Source organism: Artibeus jamaicensis, unplaced genomic scaffold (assembly GCF_021234435.1).
Source record: "Artibeus jamaicensis isolate MK-2021 breed Jamaican fruit bat unplaced genomic scaffold, CSHL_Jam_final scaffold_584, whole genome shotgun sequence".
Classification (NCBI taxonomy): Eukaryota; Metazoa; Chordata; class Mammalia; order Chiroptera; family Phyllostomidae; genus Artibeus; species Artibeus jamaicensis.
This window is the reverse complement of record NW_026522048.1, coordinates 7,760,768-7,787,382: the sequence shown is the minus strand read 5'-3', so window position 1 is coordinate 7,787,382 and position 26,615 is coordinate 7,760,768. Positions and strand designations below refer to the sequence as shown.

Genomic DNA, 26,615 nt, shown 5'->3' with positions numbered 1-26,615 from the left:
GTTTTGTTTCTGTTTTAAATAATTTGTTGGCTTATTGTTGGATTTGTTTCTCTGAGAGTCTAGACGATAACAAGGGATTGCAGTAGATGAGTTTATGCTAAGCTTGTGCCTGCTATGTCTCTGCAGAGAAAACTTCCCTCCTGCTTGTTCTGCCTAAGCAGAGAGGAAGTAAATTAAGGTCTGGGAAATGAAGAGAACAGCAATAAGCCACCTAAAACCAGAGTACTAGTAAGTAGAGGAGGGAAGAAGAATATGGGGGAACTTTAAGAAATCAAATGGGAAAAAGGAGAGAAGGCCTGACTGGTGTAGCTCAGTGGATTGAGCATGGGCCTGCGAACCAAAGGGTCACCAGTTCCATTCCCAGTCAGGGCACATGCCTGGGTTACAGGCCAGGTCCCTAGTGGAGGGGCACACAAGAGGCAACCACACATTGATGTTCTCCCTCTCTTTCTCCTTGCCTTCCTCTCTCGCTAAAAATAAATAAAATCTTTAAAAAAAAGAAATCAAATGGGCAGTTTTTAAGCATATTATTAATATGTTATTTAGTGTATTATTTGTTAGTAGCAGACACTATAGACTCTAACAAGGATAATGTTAAAAGGGATAAGTAGGGTGTTTACATAATAATAAAAATAATCAAATATAAAATTTAGAGATAATTTCATCTTCAGCATGAAGCAGAAATTAGCAGAGTCACACAGGGAAACACCAGCAAGTTGAAAACATGCAAGTGGCAAGTGTTTGATGCCTCAGTAGGATGGATGAAGTGAGGTGGAAAGAGGAGTCTGTAGCTTAGGTGACCGAGTGGTGCTGACACTTGTTATTCAACTAGGGAATGGGGAAGGAGGAGCCTCTCTGAAGGGCAGGAGAACGTGCGGAAGGTGACTACTGGGTATCCTAGACACCTGTCAGGCAGTGAACCGGAGCCTGGAGATTGGGGGAGAGGTCAGGGCTGGAGATACGGGTTTTGAAGTCATAGTATAAAACCAAGAAGGAGCATGTAGAGTCCATGGAAAGATATTCCCTAAAGACATATTAGCACCAGTTATAAGAGAAGCTTATAAAAGTGACTAAGAAAGAATTCTTCAGGCGGTGGGAAGAGTGAACGAGCGTGTAAGCTAGAGCCTATAGTGTCAGCTGATGGATTTTATGCAGGGTGTGAGAGAGGGAAGTCAAGAAGACTATGTGTTTTGGCCTGAGCATCTTTCAGAAGGACTGAGATGGGGAAGACTCCCCAAGTATAAGTTTGTTGAGTGAGTGAGTCAGGGAAGGAAATCAAGAATGGATGATTTTTAATAGAATTACAGTTTTATAACTTTATCACAATTACTTAACTAATGATAATGGGTTTTTAAGCCACTAGATTATTGTAATGAACAAACTAATTTACATTTAGTAGTTTCTCATTTGCATGTAAGCCATGTATTATAAAGTAGTTGGCCTTGCAAGTAGGTTAAATATGCCTCCTAGAAACCCTTTTCACAATGTTAATTTGCTTAACAAGCTCTTTTTTCTTAGATATTAGAAATGGAAATTGTAACTTAGATGAGAAAGATTATCTCTAAATCTGAAGTCGGAAATGATCATTTCTTACTACCATGAAAATTTGACATCTTGAACAATGTACATAATTGAGAGAAAAATTTTGTGGATCTCAAATATGTATCCCTTGAACCAATATAAATAAATTGCTTTTATGCAGTTTACATTAAATCATTCAAGTATAGCTTCTACGTATCTGGAGAAGTATACAGTTTATTCATAGCTTTTAGAGCCACAGTTTGGAATAATATATTTTTTGCCACATTCAGAAAGTTCACTGTCATCATACACCAAAGTCCGTGCGGCAGTGGTGTCAGTGTGAATATATGAAGTCACCAGGAAAGGCAGCAGGTAGGGGGTCCTTTGTCCAGTGAAGTCCTTAACATGGCCTTAGGCCCTGCATGGTCTGGTCTCTGGCGATCACTGTGGTCACATCTCACATTTCTCTTACTTTTGCTCTCTGAGCACTCCTTAGCCTGGTCTTCTGTCAGGGTCTTGAACTTGCCACGCTTAGTCCCAGCTCTGGACTTTGAACTTTTCCTTCTACCTCCTTCATCTGTTAATTCCTAGCCATTCATCTGATTTCAGCCTGACAATCGTTATCTAGGAAAACCTTCTCTAACCCACTTGCTCCCTATACTTTGTTCCGTATTTATAGATCTTATTACAGCTGATCTCTATTTAGTTGTGATTATTTGATTGTTCACTTCCCTCACAACAGTGTAGTATAGGTTCCATGAGGGCAGAGTTTATGTTCATTTAACATAACATCACATCCATGACACCTAACACAGTGTCTGTTCCTGCTAAATGCTTAATAAATAAATAGTTGTTGAATGAGTATGTGAAGATAGATGATCTTCCCAAAGTCACTCACCTAACTAGAGACAGAGCCAGGGGTCTTGGATTGGGCCTACTATAGCCATCTCAAGAGAAATAAGGGAAAAATGAGTTTTAGTTTGCTTCTCTGGCTTGGAACAGATAGAATGAAGTTATTTACAAGTAATTATTACAGGAAAAAATTTTTTTCTCTATCTCTCTTTCTTACTCTCTCACACATACAAATATTAGTGGTAGCTGAAGCTACAAGATACAGATCAATCATTGTACAACTGTACCTCATCCCTCTGGCTGTTTTTCCAAGCTTTATCTTCCCCCTGGGCTCAAAACAACTTTCTAGCTCTCTGCTCACGGTTGTACCATGGGCCACTTCCAGCACAGCATGTGTTCTTCTATTTAACAAATGTTATTGACTACCTACCTATCCGTCATCAGCACTGCTCTAGGTATTAGGAATAAGCAGTAAACAAGACAAAGTCTCTTCTTTTAGAGACTTTTTTTGACTTTGGGTTTTAATTTTAAGTACAGAAGTAAGCTCTTGGGTGATTTAAGTGTGAGAGTAATATAATTTTATTTAAATTTTACAAAGATGTGTCTGGCTGCAGTGGGGAAGATGAATTGTAGGGGCAAGCTGGAAGCAGAGACAGTTAATCGGCCACCGCAGTAATTCATACTGTGGAGGGTGATAGGTCCCAGGTAGAGATGGAAAGAAATGATTAGATTCAGAATAACTGACTCCATCCTTGCATCCCAGAACATCTCTTCCTCATGGATTCTGCTCATTAGTTAGTACACACTCTTCACTCAAGTGGCCAAGCTCGTAATTTCAGTTACCTTCTCTTTTCTTTCCTTTTTCTTCACCTTCAACCAGCAGATCACCAAATCCTATCAGATAGTGGCCAAAAATGGTGAGCTTTAATATTTTTATTTTATCTCTCTTTTCACTGGTTTAGCTTAGGGTTCCATAATTATTTCTCTTTCTGTTCCTGCCATAAAAGCTGCATCTTTCTAAAGCATATTCCTTTCAAATTATTGTTATAAATAGTCATTGACTTCTCATGGATGATAATAATCTTTTTTGTCAGAAAAAAAGATTTTTCTAACAAGTTTTACTAGAAACTAAATGTGTAAGACATGAGACGTTCTTACCAAGGCTGCCCCTTCCCCTCTGTCCAGGCAGTAACCAGAGTTTTACAGGGCACTTCCTCTTATCACCTCCCAAACTCAGCACCACTTGCCGTCCATGAACTGTATGTTTTGAAATCCCATGCACACTACCCTCCCATTCCTTCAAAACCCTCCTGTTCACATGTCCTGCTGTATCCTCCCTGGCCTCATGAATTCATTCTTAAAAATTTCTAACAAATGTTCCCGTGTACTTCAGTTATTATTTATAGTAGCAAAGAAAATAGAAACAACCTCAATACCCATTAAGAAGACTTGTTAGATAGATTACAGTGTACATATCCTTTTCATAAATTTAGATAAGTTAGAATATGTCATATCATATGCTGTTCTGAGAGTGAGCAATTAATATCCATTGCTGAGGGTGATTCTTTTCTTAGTCATCAGACTCTTAATGCTAATATCCTTCTACAAAGCTTCAATATTTTTTCAGTTTTCTACTTTGCCAAAGAATGAAATATGACATATTTTCCTTTCCCAGATATTTCTCAAGTAGTTTCTAATTTCTTGATTAACAGCTTGATTTAATCCTTTTTTCTTACATAGTAGGTGATATTCTTTGGCATTTATGGTAAAGATTTATAACAGTAATGAAATTTTCCAAACTTAATAGAAACAACCCCATAGGCAAATGATGAGTGTGATTTAATGTTTTTTCTCTAATAAAACTCTTACTGCACGATATCTGCTCAGCCTCTCCATTTTGGATATTTCTTATTCTAAACTATTTTTATTATTTATTCTATCACAGGTGTCCCAATTTTGTTCCCTTCTGCACCCTGCCACTCAGCCCACCGCTGTAACTCATAGTCAGTCCCCTCTCCATTGTCCATGTCCACGTGTCATTCGTACATGTTCTTTAACTAGTACATCCCCCTTCCATTTCCCTCTCCTTCCTCCCCTCCTATGGCTATCAGTCTGTTCCATGTTTCCATGTCTCTGGTTTTGTTTTTCTCATTAATTTTGTTCATTAGATTTCAGTTATAGGTGAGATCATATGGTATTTGTCTTTCGCTGCTTGGCTTATTTCACTTAGCATAATAGTCTCCAAATCCATCCATGCTGTCACAAAAGGTAGGAGTTCTTTCTTTCTGCTGCATAGTATTCCATTGTGTAAATGTAACACAGATTTTTAATCCACTCATCTTCAAATGGTCACTTGGGTTGTTTCCAACACTTGGCTATTGGAAATAGCACTGCTGTGAACATAGAGGTGCATAAGTTCTTTTGAATTGGTGTTTTTGGATTCTTATATTTCCAACAGTGGAATCACTGGGTCATTAAGACAGTTTCATTTTTAGTTTTTTGAAGAAATTCCATACTGTTTTCCACAGCAGCTGCACTAGTCTACATTCCCACCAACAGTGTACTAGCATTCCCTTTTCACCGCAGTCTGGCCAGCACTTGTGGTTTGTTGATTTGTTTATGAAGGCCATTCTGACCAGTGTGAAGTGGTATCTCCTTGTGGTTTTAATTTGCATCTCTCTGATGGCTAGTGATGCTGAGCGTTTTTTCATGTGTCCCTGGGCTCTCCGTATGTCCTCCTTGGAGGAGTGTCTGTTTAGGTCCTTTGCCCATTTTTTAATCAGGTTGTTTGTCTTTCTGGAGTGGAGTCTTGTGAGTTCTTTATATATTTTGGAGATCAAACGCTTGTCCAACGATGTATTATTGGCAAAGATGTTCTCCTACATAGTCGGTTCCCTTTTCATTTTGAGATGATGGTTTCTTTAGCTATGCAGAAACATTTTGGATTTTAAATATACACTTGTGATTTAGAGCCAAAATTTAAGCATATGCTGTTTTGATTTTACTTGTGCTTCTGTGAATATATTTTTCTGAGTCCACATTTCTCCAGCATTGGGAAGAAAAAAGAAATATATTTGTGTATATGTTCTATGCACAGATATTTATGTCTGCTCAGATGCCTTTGGAGAGTGAGCCAGATCAGAGAGGTTCCAAGGTCTATTATGGTTCTCCTTCAGCTGAGGAATTCACAAAACAGAACTTATATTCCACAAACTAAATGGAAAAATGTTCATTTTCTTCCAGTTTTGGGCCACCTTACTCTTATAAATAATGTATTTTCACCCTTCATGTGTTTTCCCCACTAGAGCACCACCACTTGGAAGTTTGCACCACACTCACACAGTACTGCTTTTCTTAGGCTGCATGCTGTAAAGCAGTATCTCACATGTCTTTAGAGTTTTGGAGTTTTGCATATTTCTTGTTTACCTATTCTGTTACTTATTTTTGATAATACCTAGTAAGGAAAATGAAAATTATCTTTGCAGTTTTTTTTAGGGAACTAACTCAACAATGTTGGGTAATTTTTCCAGAGTCATACAGGTGTAAATGCTAAGCTGAGGGTTAAAGTCCAGGTCTTGCAACTGCTCTTCCAGAACGGTTCCCGTTTGCCATTTTGGAGAAAGGTGTATGATTTCAGTATATCTGAAAATGTTTTCTCCTCATTTGAGAATAACGTTATCAATGATCACCTGTATAACCTGACGTCTTTTTGTTATTGTCAGGAAAGAATCAATCTAAACACAATGTAGTTATGGGGATGAAACAGCTTGGAGAAAAACCCTATTGTAATGCTTCCTAAAGTAACTAACAGTGCATGTGCGATTGTCCTGCATCTTGCTTATATCTGAAGCACTGTTTTCTCCTGACTAACAAATAGGGCAAGAGTGGGCTGCAAGTAAGATCATCTTTCTACCTCTTACACCCAATAAACACTGAAGTAGCTGCTACTCTGAAACCAGAAAGTAAGCCTGGCCCATCCAAGGTGTTAATTGATTAACAAATTAGTTTATTATTGGGTTGCTTTAGTGTCACTGCAGTTTTTTTATAATCTTATTTTTCCTTGTACTCCGATGACTAGCTAAAAACAAGTAGATCACATTTTTAATCAGTCTTCTTGCAGTAGAAGACTGATAAATAAAAATAAATTAAAATAGCACAGGCGTTTAGCATGATTGCTTATGACATTTTGCATTCAAAGATAAAACTTCAGTAGAATATTTGGAATGCTTAAATAATCACAAACAGCCCTTTTTTGTTTTTAAACATCTAAGCATTATATTTTAACCCTACTGTTCTGAGCGGTGGGCCAGTTGTAAAGATATAAATTTCATGTTTCTTCAAGTGGATATTGATTTATTTTCATTTTAAAATACAAGAAGCAAGAAAGAAAGGCTAAATTTAGAATAATTTAATGGACCCCAAATACTTTTTAAAAAAATTCTCACTCAAAGATATATTATTGACTTTAGAGATTGGGGTGGATAGATAGAGAGGAGGGGGAAAGAGAGAGAGAAAGAGAGAGAAGCCCGTATGAGAGAGCGGCACTGAACAGTTGCCTCTTGGATGCATCACGACTGGAGATCAAACCTGCAACCTAGGCATGTACCTGACCAGGAATCAAACCCACGGGCTTTTGGTGTATGACATCACTCTCCAACCACCTGAGCCACCTGGACAGGGCAACCACCAAGTCCTTTTTAGTGTGTTTCAGAAAAATCATAGAAAATTCATGTCAGTGCACAAATAGATTTTTCTCTACCTGTCAATTCCTCTGTCTCTTATTCTCTTCATGTTTCAGTTAGCCTTATGCCCTTAAATTATAGTTATGGGATATAGTCATTCCACTATGCAAATGTTTGGGACAAGCATTGTGAATCACTACCACTGTTTGCCAAAATGAAACCAATCACTGCATCACCAGCATTATAATTGGATTATTAGAGTGGAAAGAAAGGTAGAAACAGAGTGGAGAGAATTGGGTTTTGGACCCAGCGATACTGAATGCTGGCTTTGTTACCTTGAAAAACTTCCTTAATTCTTCAGCATTCAGATCTTTCTGGTCCTTTGCAAGGATCAAATGAGACCATGTAAGTGTATGTGCTTTAAAAAATTTAAAAGTAGCAACTAATGTAAGGTGCCCACAGTATAATTAATAGAAGGCAGACTTTTTGACCCCTTATGTCACTAAGACTAAAGAAGGTAGAGGGACTTTGCCTACAATGCATATTGAACTAATATTTGTACTAGTAATTCTAAAATATACTTGTCAGTAATTCATACATGACTAGCCTACACGTTGACGTTAGGTCCTTGCAGCTGAGTAGATCTTTGCCACTTTCAGGCCCTGAGAGCACGTGTATGCCTGTGGGAACATTTGTGCCCACGTGAGAAAAAGTTTGGTTTGGGACAGACAGCAAGGAGAACAGAGCACGTGAGTCCCTTGTTCATCCTGTGAACATCAGTCCCGGCAGCGTGGAGAATATGTTATTTTTTACTCTTTCTATAAAGGAGGAAAGCAACAAATACATTTGGTCTGTGAAATACCAGTGTCTGCCACTCTAATCTGCTGCTCAATGATAAAGGGAGAGACTAGATGAAAAAACACAAATCCCTTTTTCTCATTTTGTGAGGGCGAAATTAGAATTAACCTTGGCAAGAAGCAAATTGCTCTGCTGACAACGTAAATATCAAACTGAATCTTCACTGACAAGAAAGGGATTGTGTCAAAATACAAAATGGTCGTGCATGTGACAAGTGTTATAGAAAGCACTACACACTTTTGATACCTGAACTGTGGCTTGTGTGGTGGTTCTCTGTGGCCGCTAAACAAAGTGGAGGGCTGTTCCAAGCGGCTGACATTCCAGGAGGATGTCAAAGTGAGTCATTGGTTGTCTCTATCCTTTTTTTTATGTTGCTTGTCTGTATTTGCCACTCTGTCCCTTCCCTTGAGTTTGAGAACATTGTGAGAGCAAGATTCACTTTCTTTGTAACTCCTCCTTTTATGTAGAATGGTCTTACACCCAGGATGCAGGCTCCACAATTCTTCACTAATATGCCACCTTCAAATTCTGAATTCAGCTTCTAAAATGGTCAGTATTTCAATGACTTTTATCATCACAAAAGCTTCTACTCTCAGTGCAAGCTGAGATTCTCTCCTCTGGTAGAGGATCGTGATGTAATGTTCTCCTTCCAAAATGCTGTGGGGCTATCAAGAAGATAGGAACCACTTTCCCACTGGGAGGTTGGAATAAGGAAGAGAAATAAAAAGAAAACAACTTCAAACTGGAGTTTGGGATTCTACGTGGTGAGTCACCTGTGCAAGCAAGGTTATCGTGAGCATGGAGTCCAGTCACAGCCCTGTGTTCTGGTCGATGAGCCTTGTTCCTGTGCTAATATAGTGAAGCAGAGCCTGTAATTGAGGCAAGACCCCCAAGGGGGAATGGAGTGTTTTTCTAGGTTGGTAGAATTATTTGGCAATTTGCAGATGTAGACACAAGTCCTCTCTAGAGAAAAGCATTCCCAATTCAATTCAGGACTGCTGGATTCCTTAGATTAAGATCAAGCAATGAATTAAAGAAAATTCAGTGATCACTAAGATCACAAGGAAATAACCACCAAGAATAAGAGTCAGCAGAAACAAAATATTTAAGCCTCCTAAGACTACATGTTGAAATCATCAGAAACAGAATATAGAAGAGTTTTGTATGAAATATTAAAAAGATAATACAGTGATCTTGAAAGGGAAATAAATAGTGAAGTCAAAGATTAATGGTTAGATTAGTCACAAATGAGAGTATTAGTAAAACTGAAGATATATGTAAGCAAATTACCTAGAATGCCACACAGGAAAGAGAAACAGGAATATGAAAGAGATGTTTAGAAAACTGGAGAATGCAGGGAATGTCTAATATCCAGTCAGAGCCCCAGAAGTAATGAATATCCCAGAATTGCATAGGATGATTAGAAGGTAGAGAGCACAGTATATCCCAAATTGAATAAATAAATAGGAATATATGCCTGGGCTCAGCATCATAATATGATAGAGTACCATAGACAAAGATGATAACCCAAAAGAGGCCAGAAAGAAAACTTTCCCATGAAGGAATGTTAATTTCATCAAGAGCATGTTCAATCAACATGAAATCAACGGTAATCAGAGAGAACTTCCACAAGCTTCCATCACCACATCTAACTTTCTATTAGCATCTGTGCCTTCAAATGCTATTTTTCTCGTTATAGACAAACTATCCATATTTCTAGCTCAAAGCAACTTCTTTATTTCGTCACCGGTGCCTCTGTTGTTGACTCTTTAATGACATCACTCCTGTGTCACTCCCCTTTTTCCTCTTCCTCAGTTTCTCTGTCTCTGTTTCTCTCCTATATTAACAGTTTCCCACTGCACCGAGTTTTTCCCAGCAGCATTTAAGCACAGCATCATTTCTTCTTCAAACACAAAAAGCCTCTGAAGCACATTCCTACCTCTAGCAACCACTCCATTTCTCTCCTTTCCTTTATGCAAAAATTTCCATTTTCATTTGGACCAACTCCAAACAGGCTATTTGTCAGATGATGTCACCAAGACTGCTTTTGTCAAGTTACTAGGGCAACACTCAACAACATTAAATCTATTTGTTCTCAGTTATAATTTTATTTGTTCTATGAGTAGCATTTGACAGAGACAATTACTCTTTCCTCCTGGAACACTTTCTTCACGTGGTTTCCAGGACACCCTTCCTCTGCTTCCTCTTAACTCTGGTCCCTCTTAGTGGCTGTCCCTTTGGCTGGTTCCTTCTCATCCATCCATCTCCTAACCTTGAAATTCTTCACTCTTCTCTGTATACTCATTCTCCCAGAGATCTCATCCTCTCTCATGACTTTAAATAGCATTGATACACAGATAGCTTCCACATTCATATCTCCACTGAAGATCTCTTCAGTGAACTCCAGACTAATCTAACCAGTGTCTATTTAGTATCTCCACTCTCTTAGAGACCATTCAAGCAATTAGTCCAAAACTGAGCTCCTGATCTTCTTCCCATGCCTTCTCCTATACTCTTTCCCATGTCAGTGAACTTGCTTCATTCTTCTAGTTGCATAACCAGCTTCCACGGCTGCTGTCCTTGTCAAAGACATCAGTGCCACTCCTGACCTGTAATGCACGAATGGATGACTCCTTCCTCAGCCTACTTTCAACACAGGATTCTGAGCGGAAGTCAGATCATGTCACTCCTGAGCAGCTAACCCTCTCACCTTCAGTCCTTCACACAGACGCTCTCTTCTCCTAAGACCTTTTCACGTTTCCTCGTTTAATATTGTAAACCAGATGATAAGTATTTTAGGCTTTGCAGCCTTAAGGTCCCAACAGCTAAGGTCCCATGTGCTATTGTGCATGAAAGTGGCTATAGATTATACTTACATGGTTGAGTGTGGTTACGTCCATAACACTTTATTTATGGACACGAGAACTTGAATGTTGTGTGATTTGATGTGCCACGATGTATTGCTATTCCTTTTGAGTGTTCTCTGTGTAGATTTTACATAAGCCAGTAGTGGGATGTGTGACCCACAGATTGTGGTTTTGGTGAGGCCTCGCCTCACATCCATTCCTTAAACCCCTTCTTTGCTGTATTTTTTACCTTATCATGTGTCACAAGATAATATGCTATGTATTTTACTTATTTTTCATGTTTTTTGTCTGTATCTTACAAATAGAATACAAACTCAGTGAAGCCTGGGGTTTTTAACTGTTGTTTTTGTATTGCTGAATTCCTAATATAGGCGCTCAGTAATTCAATGTAAAATGAATGAGTAAACAAATTACGTTTAAAAAAGAAATTTTTAAAAATTGGCTAAAATGGATAAAGTAATTGAAGGACTCAGATTTATTTTAGGGGCTAGAGTCAGAGGTCATTAGAACACATGTCATTTTTACTATTCGCCACCTACAAAAGGCCCCTCGATGACTCTCTTACTGAAATTTTATTGTTTCCTTGTAACAGATTTTCTTTTCATCCTCCCTAAATTGCATTCATATAGCAGATAGTAAATAAGACATATCTTACTTAATTCATTGATTCCCGTTTTCTTGGGCTGGCCCTGCTGCCTGTCCTCTCACGGTTCTCGGGTTCTGGAGTTCAGTGACCCCACGTCAAACAAAGCTGCGCATGCTCTCGCCCCTCTGCCGGAGGCTGGCTGCCCTGTCGCAGGGCCGCCGTGAGTGGGCCAGGACTCCACTTTCTAAGGACATCGCCTTCATAAGTACCATTTAATTCCTACTTCTCTTGGATGAACCAGAGAAATTAACAAAGTTCTTAAGCTTCTGTCTTTGACCAAAGTAAATAGAAGTGTTGAATTATAGGCATTAGAGCATAGCTTAATTTCTATGAGCCATTTCAAGACACTGAATTTCAATTTAATTATTACATGTAATGAACATTAAGCATTTATGAGACAAATGGCCTACAATTTAATTAGATTAGTTAGTGAAGTATTCATAACATACTTTGTTTTAAGAATAGTTGTAATAGCAGAGAAGGATTTTGCCTCTCATTTCCTACAGGGTGGGCCTTTTCTTGTGCTTCTGGAGAAGTACTTTTTGTTTTGCTTGTTTGAACATGAATATGTGGCCAGATTTTTCTGCAGTCAGATATCAGGTCACTATGTGAGGCTGTTGCATTGTCAGCACAAAATTGTTTTTGAGTTTGCGGACGTGTTTGACATGTATCACATAATCATCAGAATTGTTTATCTCTGTATCAAAGATGTGTTGAAAAGAAATCACAGTTGACATATGAAAATTAATCATTGGGTCCAGAATGACTTATTTTTTTTACCTTCTCTTTCAAGTGTTGTTTAGGGTGTTATTTGTGTTGTGTGGGTGAATAAGTGTCCAATGAAGAGGCCAGCAGCTGTATTTGAGGCCAGCAGCTGCTTCAGCCTTGGGTTGTGGGATGCCTTATCGATTGCTTACTATTTGCTTGCTTTATGCCTTGTTTTATATTAACACAGTAAACCAAGGAAGAAAGACAGGAAAGTAAGGGTGTAGTGTTTTCAAAAACCAGTTGTCAGAAAAGGGATAAGATGTTGGTAGAGTAGTTAAAGGCAATACAAAATCTGTTTTATATACAGTTTTGGAAGCTATTATGAAAAAAAAAGTCATCAAGCCAGTCTTTAAACCCTTCTTATAGATACACAAATGTGCTGAGTCTGCAGGCTTTCCGGGAGACGATTGATGCAGTTTGAATGTGGCCATTTCAGAAACGAACATCTCAGAAATACAGGCAAGATGATCGATGAACATGGAGATCTAGAGGGCGATGTGTGAGCTCGTGCTCCGCGAGTGGCAGAAGGTCTGCCATCAAAGCTCCCTTGATTTGCCATGAGTTTAGATGTACACAAGCCGTGTTTATTTTATATTTGGCAAGTGTAATGGCTTGGGGTACAGCATGGCTTCACCTTGATTGCTGTGTCCTGATGGAATATTTTCTGAAATGATGTGTGAAGATCTTGCATCATTATTTTCCCAAGCATATATCAACAAAGTCTTGGCCCTATAAAAGTGCAAATAGAATGCCATGCATTCGACAGTGTGTTTACAGTTTATTTTTAGTCCTTGGGAAGATTAATAGTTCCTGGAGGGCTTGCTTTGCTCCTGCTTGTTATGTTTCTGGTCTGGTCATCCTAACTCAGAGAGTTGGCAAAGCTTTCCAGTTCCTGCGGCGTGAAGCCTGTGGTAAATTCTCTCAGTGGAACGTGTTTCCTCATTCTGCACGTGGGCAGTCACTGCCTTCTAATGTCACGCAGAACGGCGACTGCTCTGGATGACACTGTCACTCCTGGAGTCCTGCCCGTTCACACTAGGATCTCCATCTGCTTTGTGAGAGGGAATAAAATCTTTCCCATCTTTACAGTGTGTATGCCTAAACTAAATTTTAATCCACTGTTTTGAGGTCTCTGACATGCTCATTTCCATAATTTGAAAAAATGTGTGTTTTTCAGTAAGGCCTATTTAGGTACAAAACTGTGCTTTCCAAAATATGCCAACTAGTATCTCCCAGTTGACCACTATCAAATGAAAGCTATTTATTGTCCAACAAAGAAGTCAGTTGGAGGACTGATATACATAGGTTTAAAAACTTCCTGAATTTAATTGTCATGGCTTCTGTAGAGCTTTACTCCAGTATAACTTTGATTTTTGTCAATGTAGTGTACCTCTGGCAGTACTGCAGCTTTTTGATCAGATGATCAGTTTGCTTAGCACACAAAAAAAGCCAGCATCTTCCCCCTCCAAAAATTAGCTCTCTATCTTCCATGACAATTGAGTTCTTCAGTTTTATAAGCCCCAAATACCAACTTCCAACATATCTCTGAAATACATTTTAATAACCAGATGATTATTCCAGTGACATGCTCCAACTGCTTGGAATGAGCAATCATTTTATTGAATATATTCAAACTCACGCTCACACATACACACTTGGATGGCCGGTGCAGCTGGAATTCCTTCCGTGTGATAGGATTATGATTGAGAAAGCGTGCATACATTCCTCCCACCCCTTCATGCTAAGAAGAAATGAATAAAGTGTAGAGTGAATTATGTCGCTTAAATCATATTTGGATGTAGAAACAGGCGAGGAATTTGGTTCAAAGAAAAGGAGAAGGAGATGCGGTGGGGTTTGGTAAGAACCATCTAGATTGGTAAGGACAGAAAGCTAGTTCTTGATGTTTTAAAGATATAGATGGCGTTTGCTTGTTGTGCAGATGCCTTTCTAAACTTCCCTTCAGTGTCTTCAGATTCAGTAAATTCTTATGTTTCTCATCTGCATGCACTTTAAGTCATCATGTATTTTCTCACTTATGTAAAATGTTTATTTAATAGTTTTACTGCAGATGAAAAGCTACATGCTATTTCAAGTGTAGTGATTACAGTGTAGTGATTACACTTTATGAAAGATACGAAGGAGTGAAACTTAGACGACCCAGCTCTAGATTTTCTGTTTGGCTCATGAGGGAGACATTCTTGTGAAATTGTGGACATCAGGAAAACCTGTCTTTGAAAAGGGAGTATCTTCAGTGAAAAATAATTTCTTCGATCATTTTCTTAACTGAATAGATACACTTTAAAATCTGTTACAAGAAACGACCATCTTCAAAATGACTGTGTTACCATTACTGTTGGCTGTCCCCCAAACTACAGCTGTTGGCACTTTGATTGCCATAGCAATGACTAGCGCTCCACACTGTGGCATGCACACTCATCGTAGAGTTAAATGGACATTCTCGTGACACCCGCTTGGAGGGAGCAGATGTGGGACAAGATAAAAGATAAAATGTGTCACCGACAAATGGAAACTACTCCCTTACTGCAGCGTGTGTCTTGCATGTCACCTGTCCGTTTTGTTTTCTTTAAAGCTATTTCAAAAACACAAGTACTGTATTGAAACTGAGAAACAAAATGAATCATTTATATTATCTGTCAGAATTTGCCTCGACACTGCTAGATTTCCTGTTGTTTTCCTCTTCTCTATGTACACTTCAGTAAATCTTTTTGCAGAAATAATTTATTCAAAGTACAACTGTATTGAAAATATGACTGCAAAGAACTGTCATTTCTCCCCTGGGAGCATTGAATTGCTTGTGGGTTTTGTTTTGTCACAGAATTTTGTGAGAGATCTTTTGCTTAGTGTATTAATATATTTCATTTTTAATAAGATTTCTTTCTCCATTTTTGGTTTGGTCTCAGAAGGGTTAACTTCACAGATATCTCACTATTGACATTTTAATCTCTAAACAAATTTAAATTCCCTCTTCTTTATTAGGGCTTCTCTCCACTGTTGGCTCTGCTCTCAGAAGTTTGTTAAAAATACTTTTAAAAAGTAACAGACTGATTTTAATATGACCCACTGATTTCAAAGGTTATTTATATACCATCTATCTGATTTTGAAAGAGTGACAGATGCAAAGCAACCTGTTAACTCGAAGTCATAGTCCCCCTGTCCTGCACAGCTGAGTGTCAGCATCTCCTTTGTGGGTAGGTCTGAGTCTTCTGTGCGGTACGAGAATTTGTATTCATGTTCCGGAGGCCGGACTCCTTCAGAGCAAGAATCCTTCCTCTGTGTGATCTCCTATTGTGCTTAGAGCAATGCATGGGCAACAGTTATACTTACCTCATAAGTTTGAGTAGCATAATTAAGATAATGAATGTACACCTTCTAAGCTGGAGCCACATGTGGACTAGAAGTACATATATTGTTCTTGTTTACCACTTGTCTAGAGTGTCTGGCAACGCCCTTGCCATGTAGTAGGTGCTTAATAAATGATGGTTATATTACATCGAGACTGGGCTAGAATATACCTCGTCTAGGGCAGCTATCCCTGCTAAACCGCACACATTTTTCTTCTCTCAGTGCCTGGAACTAGCACTGTAGAGACAGCTAAAGTCAATCCCCTGTCTCACCCTCCAGCAAAGCATGCAGACACCTAAAACAAATGGAGATAATTCATTGTGGTAAGTGTTGCAATTAATGTATGCACACACTACTTGGAGAACAGGGAGAAGTAAGCTATGAATTAGGGATTGCTAAACTCGTAAAAATGAGCAGAACTTTGTTGAACAGAGAATGGAAGAAGAGCTTTGTCCAAGGAGCACTATACCAAGCAGTGAACGCTCAGAACAGCACATGGGCTGAAGAGTCTAGCTTTGGGCACAGGCTCACCCTCCAAAACCCCACTGGTGCTAAGAAAGACATATGGTTGGATGGGAGATAGATTGCAGTCAGAAAGAAATTGAAGGTGGGGAGCACAGCAGGAGGCTGATGGAATTTAGCTATAGGATCAGATGCTAAACTAGGCAGTGCCAGCAGGAAATGGAGGGTGATAGAGAATATGAAATCTGTGGTTCATCTTAAATTTTCTTCTTGTCCCTGAGAAAAGGAAGGAAGAAGCCAGAAAGCAAGGAGTCTAGATAAAGATAAAGAAGCAGAACCATAAGGAAAAGTCTGTTCTGCATGCTGTTAGCTAAGGTTCCCCGTAGTTAGTGTGAGACACTTCGGGGGATTCTGCTCCCTGCCTGTAACCCACCTCTGGCTCCACAGATCCCAGTCACCGTCCTCTCACCCACTCCCAAGCCGAACCTGTATCAACGGCACTCCATTTCGTGCATAACAACTTTCATCTTGGAAACTGTGTGGACGTGGCCGTCAGTCTCGGAGAAGTGACCCTGACCAGGAAAACCCAAGGCAGATAGTCCTATTCGGGGGCTGCTTTGAGGTTGTATGAGCTCTGTAATTAACCTTTCAAATATGTTCATGTAGGTGACAACCCTTACAAGGCTTATTCTGTCCAATGTTAAAGAAAGGGTGGGTCACTAAGAGAACATAGAAAAAGCTATTAAACTTATACAAATGAAAATGTTATCCAACTTCTGTGGCAATCGGGAAGAAATCAAGCACAGATACTGTTTTACAGCTTTCACCTTCCAGAAATGAAAATGATCGGTGTTAAGAAGGGTGTGGATTCAAGAGACTCCTGTTACATATTGATGCTAATGCATTTTTATACAATCGCACTGAGAGCAATTTGGTATTCTCTGGCAATGTCCAAGACCCCTCTGGCCCAGCAATTCCACTCCAAGAAACTCTCCCATAAGTGTGTGTAAAGATATTCACCGGAATAATGATGACAGCCCTGTATTGAAGAATCTGTATTTCTGTCCTTGAGAGAACGGTAGTCATTCACTGACGTCTGTGTGAAAAAAAAAAAAAAGCACTAAACTTTATGTATATCAACATGGATAAATTTGAAAAAGAAAATGATGAGTGAAAATTTAAGTTCCAGTCAAGTGCTTGGCAGGATGACATCCCATGAAGAATAATGAAAAATGTACAGAATTAAAACCTTTGAATGTACCCATTTTTATGGGTACACAAAAAGAAGTGTAAAATGTGTACTGGGACGACAAATACCAAGTTTGGGATCGTGGTTTTCTTGAGAGGATGAAAGTGAGTTCTGGATAGGGTAGTGAAAGATATTTGGGAGCTTCAGTTGTCTTTATAAATTTTATTAGTTAGGCAAGTAGACAGCTTTTTTATGTTCTCTGAAACTTTATATGCCTGCCTTATTTACAATAGAGAAAACCTTCGTATGGCTTTACTGTTATCTTCATTCATTTAATCTATCACCCATCAATCAGTTCAGCTATTCATTCATTTATTATTTTTTATCAAAATAATTTTATTTAAATAAACTAAGAGAAGATGATTAGGGCTTAGACCATGGGAGAAAGGGACAGACTATCATTAGAACACGCATGTAAAGGAGATTTGGGAATGAAGTTGTCAAGACTCAACACTTGCATGTGTGGACAGGTTTGTATGTGGAGGTGGGCGAGGAGTCCGGTCTGATTTATTTAGGGCACTAGCGTGACCTCGAGCCACTGGGACAAAGGAGGAGGACTGATATTGGCACTGAGGGAAATAAGGTCTCTATCTTTGTCTCAGTTCATGTTACACATTTTTCCATGAGCCTGACGATCTTAAAAACTTGAATTCGGTAATTATTTATTAAATATCTGCCATGTACAAGGCACAATAAATATAAAGAGAACTCTTCAATTTATGCATCAATACTCTTTTTCATGGACATTTTTCTTTAATGTTTATACCATTAATTTCCAAGCGTCACGGTACAGGACCGCTCCAGTAGATTCAGTTGAGTGAGCAGTTCCAGCTAAACCCAGGTGAATGGCAGTGTGCAGCCCTCATCAGGTGATTCGGCAACCGCTTGAAAAAGAGTGAGAATCCATTAAAAACCTCAGACCATGCAAACTCATTTAAATTTGTAAATTATGTTCAGAAGGGAAGTTAAAGGTAGTTATCTTAAAACTATCCCAAATATGTCTAGTGTATTCATTGAGTGATAGCTGGGTAAGAAGTTATTTTTTTCTAAAAGTTATTTAGTTTCTGTGACAGTAAATATATAGCTAGGGAGATGAGTTCAGCAACACTTTGAATGGAAATGTTTTTAATAAAATTAGAAATATTGGTGTAGTATTTCTATCTTTTTCATAGCTTCCCTTGCTTGTCCGTTTAGCTTCAGAAAAGGGACGTGGCCACAGGGACTAGTAATTGTTCACAAAGAAGCAGTTACTGCTTGGGTTTCTACCTCTTGCCTGATCAGAACGTTTCAACCAAACCCTCGTTTTCCTTTGTCTAGGCCCCACCAAGTCCTCTGTCCAAAGCTCTACGTTTTAGTCCTGCTCCCAGTAGCAACCTGAATTCCCGATCTAAATCTCGTTAGGGTCTCACTATTCCTGCCCCTGTAGTCTCTCTGTCCGAGACTACATAGTAGAGGCAGGCAGGGAAATTTCACTGTTCACTCCTGTGTGCCCAGGAGACCCTGTGAGCTCAGCCAGGTCCTTGGGATCCTCAAGGGCATTAGTCTAGCATCAGACCTTTATAATGTCGCCTTTGCTCTCACACACCCCAATATACATCTATTATTTGAATTTTGCTGTTTTTTTCCAGTGCTGGAAAAATAAGCCAAAGACCACAGTAAAGTAACAATAAAGGCATAATTCCCTAGGGACTTGAAAAAAGACGTCATTTGTTGCCTCCGCATGGCTGCCAGTCAGTCCTTTTGATGTAAAGCATCTGTTCTCTTCAAGGAAACAAGAAGGGTCTGGTTCTTCTTTCTAGTCTGTGAAGTAGGAGGTGGTGTCATTTGTAGCATGGAGCCACAAGCCCCGTGTTACTGGGTTGCAAGCTGCTGCCTGCCTTTGTTAACATGCTGCAGATTTCATCGGCTGTCTTTAATAAAAGAGGATGTGTGTGAGGGAAGACATCAGCAGTTGTAGCTGGGTTCTGTTCTCCAGCCCATGAGTCATGGCTGGCAGACGGCAGTGACACCCAGTGTGCAGTCAGCCAGCCCGTCACCTGGACTGCTTGCATTTCGGCTATCCAGCGAGGCCATCTTTGTGTCTATTTAGAAACCTTACATGCTCTTACTTGGTTATGGAATGGCTTTTTAATTCCTTCTTCTTTAACAATATCTAGTCATTTATGACTCTGTTAATAAAGCTTCACTTAAACACTTACTACCTTAAGTAATTATGGTATTTTTAAGACTATAAGATGCACCAGCCCATAAAAGGCACACCTAGGTTTTAGAGGAAGAAAATAGGGAAAAATTTTTGAAGCAAAAAATGTGGTAAAATATTTAATAATCTGTGACCCCGCTCCACTGCTGCCACCCGCCCCCGACAGCGAGCCAGGTAAGCGACATTCAGACTATAAGATGCACCCCTCTTTTCCTCCCAAATTGGGGTGGGGGTGCATCTCACAGTCTGAAAAAATACGGTATATAGCCAAGAGAAGAATTGTATTTTATGGGAGGATAGACATCTGATCTGACATACTTCGTTCTATAGGAACTCCATTCTATTATTTAAGAAAAGAAAAGCTCATTTCAGAAGCCATAAAATGATATAATCTAGATCTGGAAATGGCAATGGCTTCTAGAAGAGTGCTTCTCACATTTTAGTGCACATGCAGAGCGCCTGGGTACCTTGTTAAAATTAAGATTCTGATTCAGTAGGTGGTGCCTGAAATTCTGCATTTCTGTCAAGCACCAAGTTGATGCTGATGGCACTCCCTGAACTTCCGTTTTTGTAGCAAGGCTAGACAACCTGGGGGCGTTCAGTCCAGCAGGCATCCACTAACCTACCTATGTGATTCCTGTGGAGGGGACATGTGGTGGGTTTAGAAGATGGAGCCCCCATCTTTGAAAAGAGAAAATAACCGTATAATGAGAAAGTAGTCTGTAACCAGTTCTATTCATAAATTTTTTACACATGAAATTGTTCATGTCAAGGTAACTTTTGACACTTTCAAAGCAGTTACCTAAGGCAATGGATATGTATGTCACATTTGAACATACTGGTATGTGAATTTCATCAGTTTTCATTGATGCAAATAAGAATCTGTAGTGGTGTTTTAATAAGCATCACATATGTTCATTGATTTTTAAATCAAAGAACTTTAAATTCTATTAAAATACATACATTCAAAATGTTTCCTGTGAAAACAGTAATCTATTCAAAGTTAAAAACCTGATTAAAATATTGAATGATGTTCTTAAATGTGCACATTTTAGTTTACTTGGATTTTTACTCTTTAGTGAACAAAATCAATGAGTATTATGTGAGCTTGCACAAGATCTGTTATCCCACATTAACTTCATAATGTCAGTTTTTGATCATTTTTGTTTAATGAGTAACATGCTAGTATGGATAATGCAAAATTAAAGTTATTCTAAAACACCATTATAACATCAGATTTGTTTTGATAACAGATTTCATTGTATTTCCCTAAAATAATATTAACATCTTTTTTCATCATTTGATAACAGGGAAGTGACTCCAAGTATTCTGAGGACAGAAGAACCCAGGCCACAATTTAGTAATAATAGTAAAGACTTGGTATACTTAACCACCTACGACCACAACCTTCTCTTCCAGGTTTCACCTAAGAAAGGCTAAAAAAACTTGTAAAGGAAGAGCCAGTTTAGAACACCTCAGTGTTTGGATTCAGTAGTCATTCAGGCACACTGACAAGGAGATTCTCCTTTGTGTTTTTGAGTGATAAGGAAACAGACAGAAAAGAAAAGGGAAAAGATATGTGGTCTCCTAATCTCAACACCAACTCTAGGAAACAGGCACTGTTTGCATCCTATTTCTTGAAGAGAGTGAGGGCTCACCTGCTCATTCAACTTGTCCAAGTGCACGCATTTCTGGGGTGGAGCTGCCATTGGAACCCAGGCAGCGTGACTCACTCGGTAACCTGTGAGTGTTTTTTAAAATTCCCTTGAGTTGCAATTATAGTTAGGTACAGACACTTTGATAATAAAGTGATTCAAGAAATAACAGCTATCCCACAGAGCCATCTGGTTTCTCTCACCCCAGTCACTGGGACTCTTCTGTTTCTGTTAAGTAAGGGATGGTCTCCAACCCTGGTTCTCCCTCCCCATTTCCTGTCTTCCTACTCAGGGTAGCAGGATGTTTGAGCGTTTAATCTCTTTAGCATCTCTAGTCATTCAGACTGTGAACACACTTCACCATTAGGTGAGTAGCTAGCTATTTATTGATAGTGGTGCGAAGTTCTCTGAAGGGACATAATTCAGAAATGTGTTCGGGCATCAAGCACAAGATAATAATGGGAGTTATGATAACACACTTCTCTTAGGAAGACAGAGTAGGTGGTGCTGTTTTATGTTTCCAATGTGGAGCAGTTCACTGTACATGTAATTTGGAGCTCTGTTTATTTGGATTGGTGTTTAAACTTAGATGTTGACCATCTGTATTTTTCTTGATAAGTGTGGCGTCATCTTCACCAAAGGTTTTCGAAGGTCAGTAATAGCTTATATTTGTAACATTGTTTTTGGAAAGGCTGTTGAAAAGTTGGAAGATAATGCCCAGTAGTTGAGTGAGGACTTCAGAGAATTTTGGTGTACACCCAGAAACATGTAGCCATTGAATTAAAAATTGTATCACAAACATGCCTTTGCTAGACCTCAAACGTAAGGAAAAATAAACTTGACATTTGTAGGGTTTCTACCATGTGCATGTACGGTGCTACATGTATTTTCTGTAACAAGTTGATGTTATTTCAGTGTTTTGTAAGTGAAAGAATTGAGGCACCATGTACCAGAGGGCTTCACCAGGGTTTCAGCGGTGGCTGAGCAAGAACTCAAATCCCCATCTCTTAAAATCTAAATCTGATCTCCTTTCCCAGTTGGTTTAGTCTGAGCTATTCAGCCCTCTCCCCAGTATTGCTTTGGCTCAGAAATAATTTATAGTGAAGAATGGAGACACATGAACTCGGCTGAAAAATACATGCATTATGAAAGTACTAAATCATAAAAATAATTGTGAATTATTTTAGGTGATATCAGATTGCCAGGACAATTAAGAGTTGACATCATCTGAAAAATGAAAACATAATCTTAGCATAAACACTTTTTGTTTTATCTTATATTTGAAATATGCATTTATGTAACTGCCTAAATATTAGCTCCTCTCTGTCAGCCAGAAAGTCCTAGGGACAAGACAAGAGCAGTGCAGCCCTTACCAATAAATAGAGAGCAAGCCAAATGCTTTTTCCTTGGGAAGGAGTTTTGTTGTTAACAACTGTTTGAGAATTTGGGGACCCCTGTATTAAACTAGTGCTACATAACTCATACTGTTTTTCAGACTTTGCCTTTCACAAGATAACTTTGTGTTGCAATTATCACACATCACAGAAAAATCTGTTTGCAAATTACTTTTAAACAAATACCAAAGCTGTTCTTATAAAGGTTACATTTTCTGTGCCATATTTTGTCTATTTCATGTGTTTTTACTTTGCTATATTTATAGTAAACATTCACTGTTAGAAGTTTAAGAACTGTTTGACTTAAAAATTAGGACGTTGTCTCATTAAACTACTTGGGCTAGATTTGGAAAGGACTCCAGTGGTTGTATCTGAGTTTTATTTTTTTTTCAGGGCATTTACCCTGAAAACATCAGTAAAATTCTACAGTATATTTTATTTATTTATAGATTTGTAAGTGGCATGGAATATTGCTAAGGAGAGGAAACAAAAAGTGGGTGGATGTAGATTTGTCAACTTTTCCCACTTAAATTTTATTTCTTGGTGTTGAGTTGGAAAAAAGTGTAATTCTGACAATCTGAAATTGTATAACTTTTAACTTTTTTCTTAGAAAAGTACAACTTGACTAGGTCACTAGGTTTTCATATGTAGCCCATGCTCTCTCATTAAAGAAGAAAACTTTTTTCCCCAGCCGCCTGCCTGCCCTTTTTGAGGTACAAAGTATACAGCGGCTGCAAGGAAACTTTTTTTCCCCTTCCTAGTTATCTTTGTCTGTTTGTATAAATTGCTAAATTGCTTCCATAAAAATGCCTCCAGACATAAGGAAATCATTTGCATAAGTGGATGAAGATTTTTGCCTTCCTTGAAGGAAAGCTTTGAAAGCTCCTCTTAATCATTTTCCCCCCCTCTCTGGTCCTAGTATCCAGCTGCGCTGATGAACCTGGGAGCCATTCTGCACCTCAATGGCCGACTCCAGAAGGCGGAGGCCAACTACCTGCGGGCGCTGCAGCTCAAGCCGGATGATGTCATCACGCAGTCCAATCTCCGCAAGCTCTGGAACATCATGGAAAAGCAAGGCTTAAAGACTTCCAAGACCTGACACATGAGGGCGGTACCGGGTCCTCCTCCATTAATTTAAGCTAGCTTCACTAACGAACAGGATATCCCAGGATTGCTAAAAGGAGATAGTTTGGACTTTAAAAACCATGGCAGAGGTCGCAGAGGTCACTGCCACTTCTGGGGGTGTCTGCTTTGCTGTTGGCACAGCCATTAACACCAAAAATGGGGGGAACGTTGGAAACCCCCCTAAGGATGTAATCGTTACTCATAGAACTAAACCACAGCACTTAAAACAGGATATTCTGGCATTCTTACAAAAGGGTTAGGGTCTAACTTTCAAATTCTGTTCATTTTTGAAAGCTAATTTAGGAATTACATTGTTTCTGAAACACTGTGAGAAGAAGCCAGCGTGTCCATTCAGCCACCAGAAACTATGGAGGCCGAGTGTTCACAGGGAGTGGTGCAGGCGCAGTGCGGGGCCTCGGGGGCTGGCCGGTCATCCTGACGCTGCTGTCTTCCCTCTCGGGGGCAGCCTGCTTACTGATTTCTACAACTCAGAAAGCTTTTTTTCAAAACACGATGCCAGGACCCATCAGAATCTAAAGTTGTTTCCTGACTAGTGCACACAACGTTTTATGATTTGGATGTCAGCCTTCACATTTGGGGGCATAATTTGCTTTTCATGTTCTGAAACGGATGTGCAGAGTAGGGCAACACGTTTCATACTAGTGTTGTGGGGGGGCGGGAGAGGCCTCACACGTGCCAGGTGGGCATTTTTCTCTTTACCGTCACCATTATTTCCCCCAGAACTGCCTAGGAGAATCCACTGTATTAATTCTTAGGCTTTCAAAATTGCCTTTTTAAAATGGCTATACCTGGTTAATGTGCATGCTTATATAAGGATTATATCAAAAGGAAACTTAAAAGTGTCTAGTTCCAATAACGATCCAGCAGCGATTCGACACAAAGGGAAGGTGCTTTGTGCTTCCCAGATGTTACCGGTTAAAAGACCAGGTCTGCTCAAAGGGGTGTGTGACGATGGCTGCCAATGACTTTATGTTTGGGAAAAAGTTAGTATGAAACGCTGACCACCTTCCAGGAGGTACCAAAAGAGTAAGGGTGATAAGTTTTTCAGGCATCGTTTTTATCATATTTTTCCTATTTCCCAAAAGACATAAAAATGACTTCTTATGTTAAGCTGCAGTAGAGTGTAGCAATTCCCTGTGTGTTTCTGGGTCTTTTGCCACATGCTTTTTACAGTTGAAAACCATTTTTCACTAGCAGAGTTGGTGTTTTATTTCATTACCTATTAGTAACCACTTCAACAATCATTTCACAAGTAAAGGCGCATTAGTATAGTGAACTAGAGAAGAATATTTGTTGAACATTTTTGACTTGCAGTCAAACTTTGCTACTAAAAATTAACTTTGTAAAGACAACACTCCACTAGCAGCTTCTTCTTAGAGAAAGTAGAAATACAATGCTCTCTATATTTATTTATTTATTATTCTACCATTGCAAAATAACAAAACAAAACTTGATTCATCAAGCCAATTCCTTGCAACTGAAAATTAGCTTTTTCTCCTTTCCACTTATGTTCCATGTATATATATATATGGTCAGCGTTCCTGTTAAAGGGAAGCTGGACCTAGAAATACATCCTGACACATTTTCTCCATATTCTATGTTTTCTGCATATCTGAATACAGTGGGATAAAGAATTTAAAGTGATGTTTCTATGACACTAGTGTCTTTGTGAGAAGGGCAAAGGTAGTGAGAGAGATTTGTTGATGGCATTAATAATAAGGCCCTCCTAATATGTTTGGTATTTTGTAAACATTTCATTGAGGGGCCAAAAGTTAAATTATAACTAAATCACTGTGTTCTCAGAATGATATTTAACATTTTGCAACAACAAACCCATGGTCAAACCAAAAGTATGGGTTAAAGTGTATTTTTCATCTTCTCCTGCATTGGCAATTGGAAAAATAAAAATAATAAATAAGGAATTTAATATAAGGATATAGAGATGAATTCAATGTCTAACACTTTTATTTATTTAAATAGCTATTGAGCTATGATGACTTCCTAGTCTTAACACTTTATGTGTTTTTATTGTTACTATTCTTCCTTTCAAAACACTTGGTTCTTAATAGGCTCGCTGATCGCACAGCAGAGGCACCCCGTGTTGACCCAGCTCCCAGGGACTCTGTCATGAAATGCATGGATCTTTCCTAACGAGTTGTCCCTGACACCATTCATTCCAGGGCTGGGTTTCGACCACCTTAGGGGGAGGGCTGGGGGGGGGCTATCGAACATGGTCAAAAAACGTCTCCGCTCAGGGATTTATGGTGGGTTATTGCAGACAGTGCTAAAAATATAGAGCACAAGACAAGTTTACTAAATTAAAATTTTATTTTTTGAGAAACTGTTATTTGTATAAATTATCAAGATTTGTAGGCTTTCCTTTTGTAGAAATAATTGTTTTATGTGCCAGAGAATTTCAATTTTGTTTTCAACAATAAAGCATTGATAACAAATACGTTGTGTAAGCCTTTTTTAAATCATGTACAGCAACAACACTCACATGCTCAGGACTAGGAAATCATTTTTAAAAGCTAGAGATTGAGAGTCAACGTGAGACAGAATGTGGCTAATGTATAATGAATGATCATTACTTTTTAGGGTTGCTGAAATCAGATTTGCCATGTTCAGAAATGATGACATGATTTTTGTTTTGTAGGTGAACTATAATAGAAAAGTATTAGGAAATATCCCAGGCAGGACCAGTCCTCTGCTTCCTGGGTTGCTTGGTAAAAACAGCCATTTCCAGAAGACCCTGATGCTCTAGTTCTGGTTCTGGATTCTCTAGTTCTGGTTCTGGAGGAAAAAGCTCAACCCTATTCGGCTGAGAGATACGGGTGAGACACGTTCATAGGCCAGTTATAAAGAAACCTTGGGTCCTGAACAGGGTGGCAAACTGACAATTCCATAGTCTTGTTTAAATTGTTGTTACATAACAACATGATTATGTATGGC

General features: G+C 39.0%; 1 protein-coding gene across 2 annotated transcripts in view; it reads left to right on the top strand.

Moving 5' to 3' along the window:
• TMTC2 (transmembrane O-mannosyltransferase targeting cadherins 2) overlaps window positions 1-26,067 on the top strand; it is a 399,954-nt gene extending 373,887 nt beyond the window's left edge. For both annotated transcript variants that reach the window (XM_037143435.2, XM_053658800.1), the window contains exon 12: window positions 23,437-26,067. In XM_037143435.2, coding sequence (XP_036999330.2) covers window positions 23,437-23,616 — 180 coding nt within the window. In that variant the 3' untranslated portion in view covers window positions 23,617-26,067. The remainder of the gene's footprint in view (window positions 1-23,436) is intronic.
• Window positions 26,068-26,615: the final 548 nt, after the last annotated feature.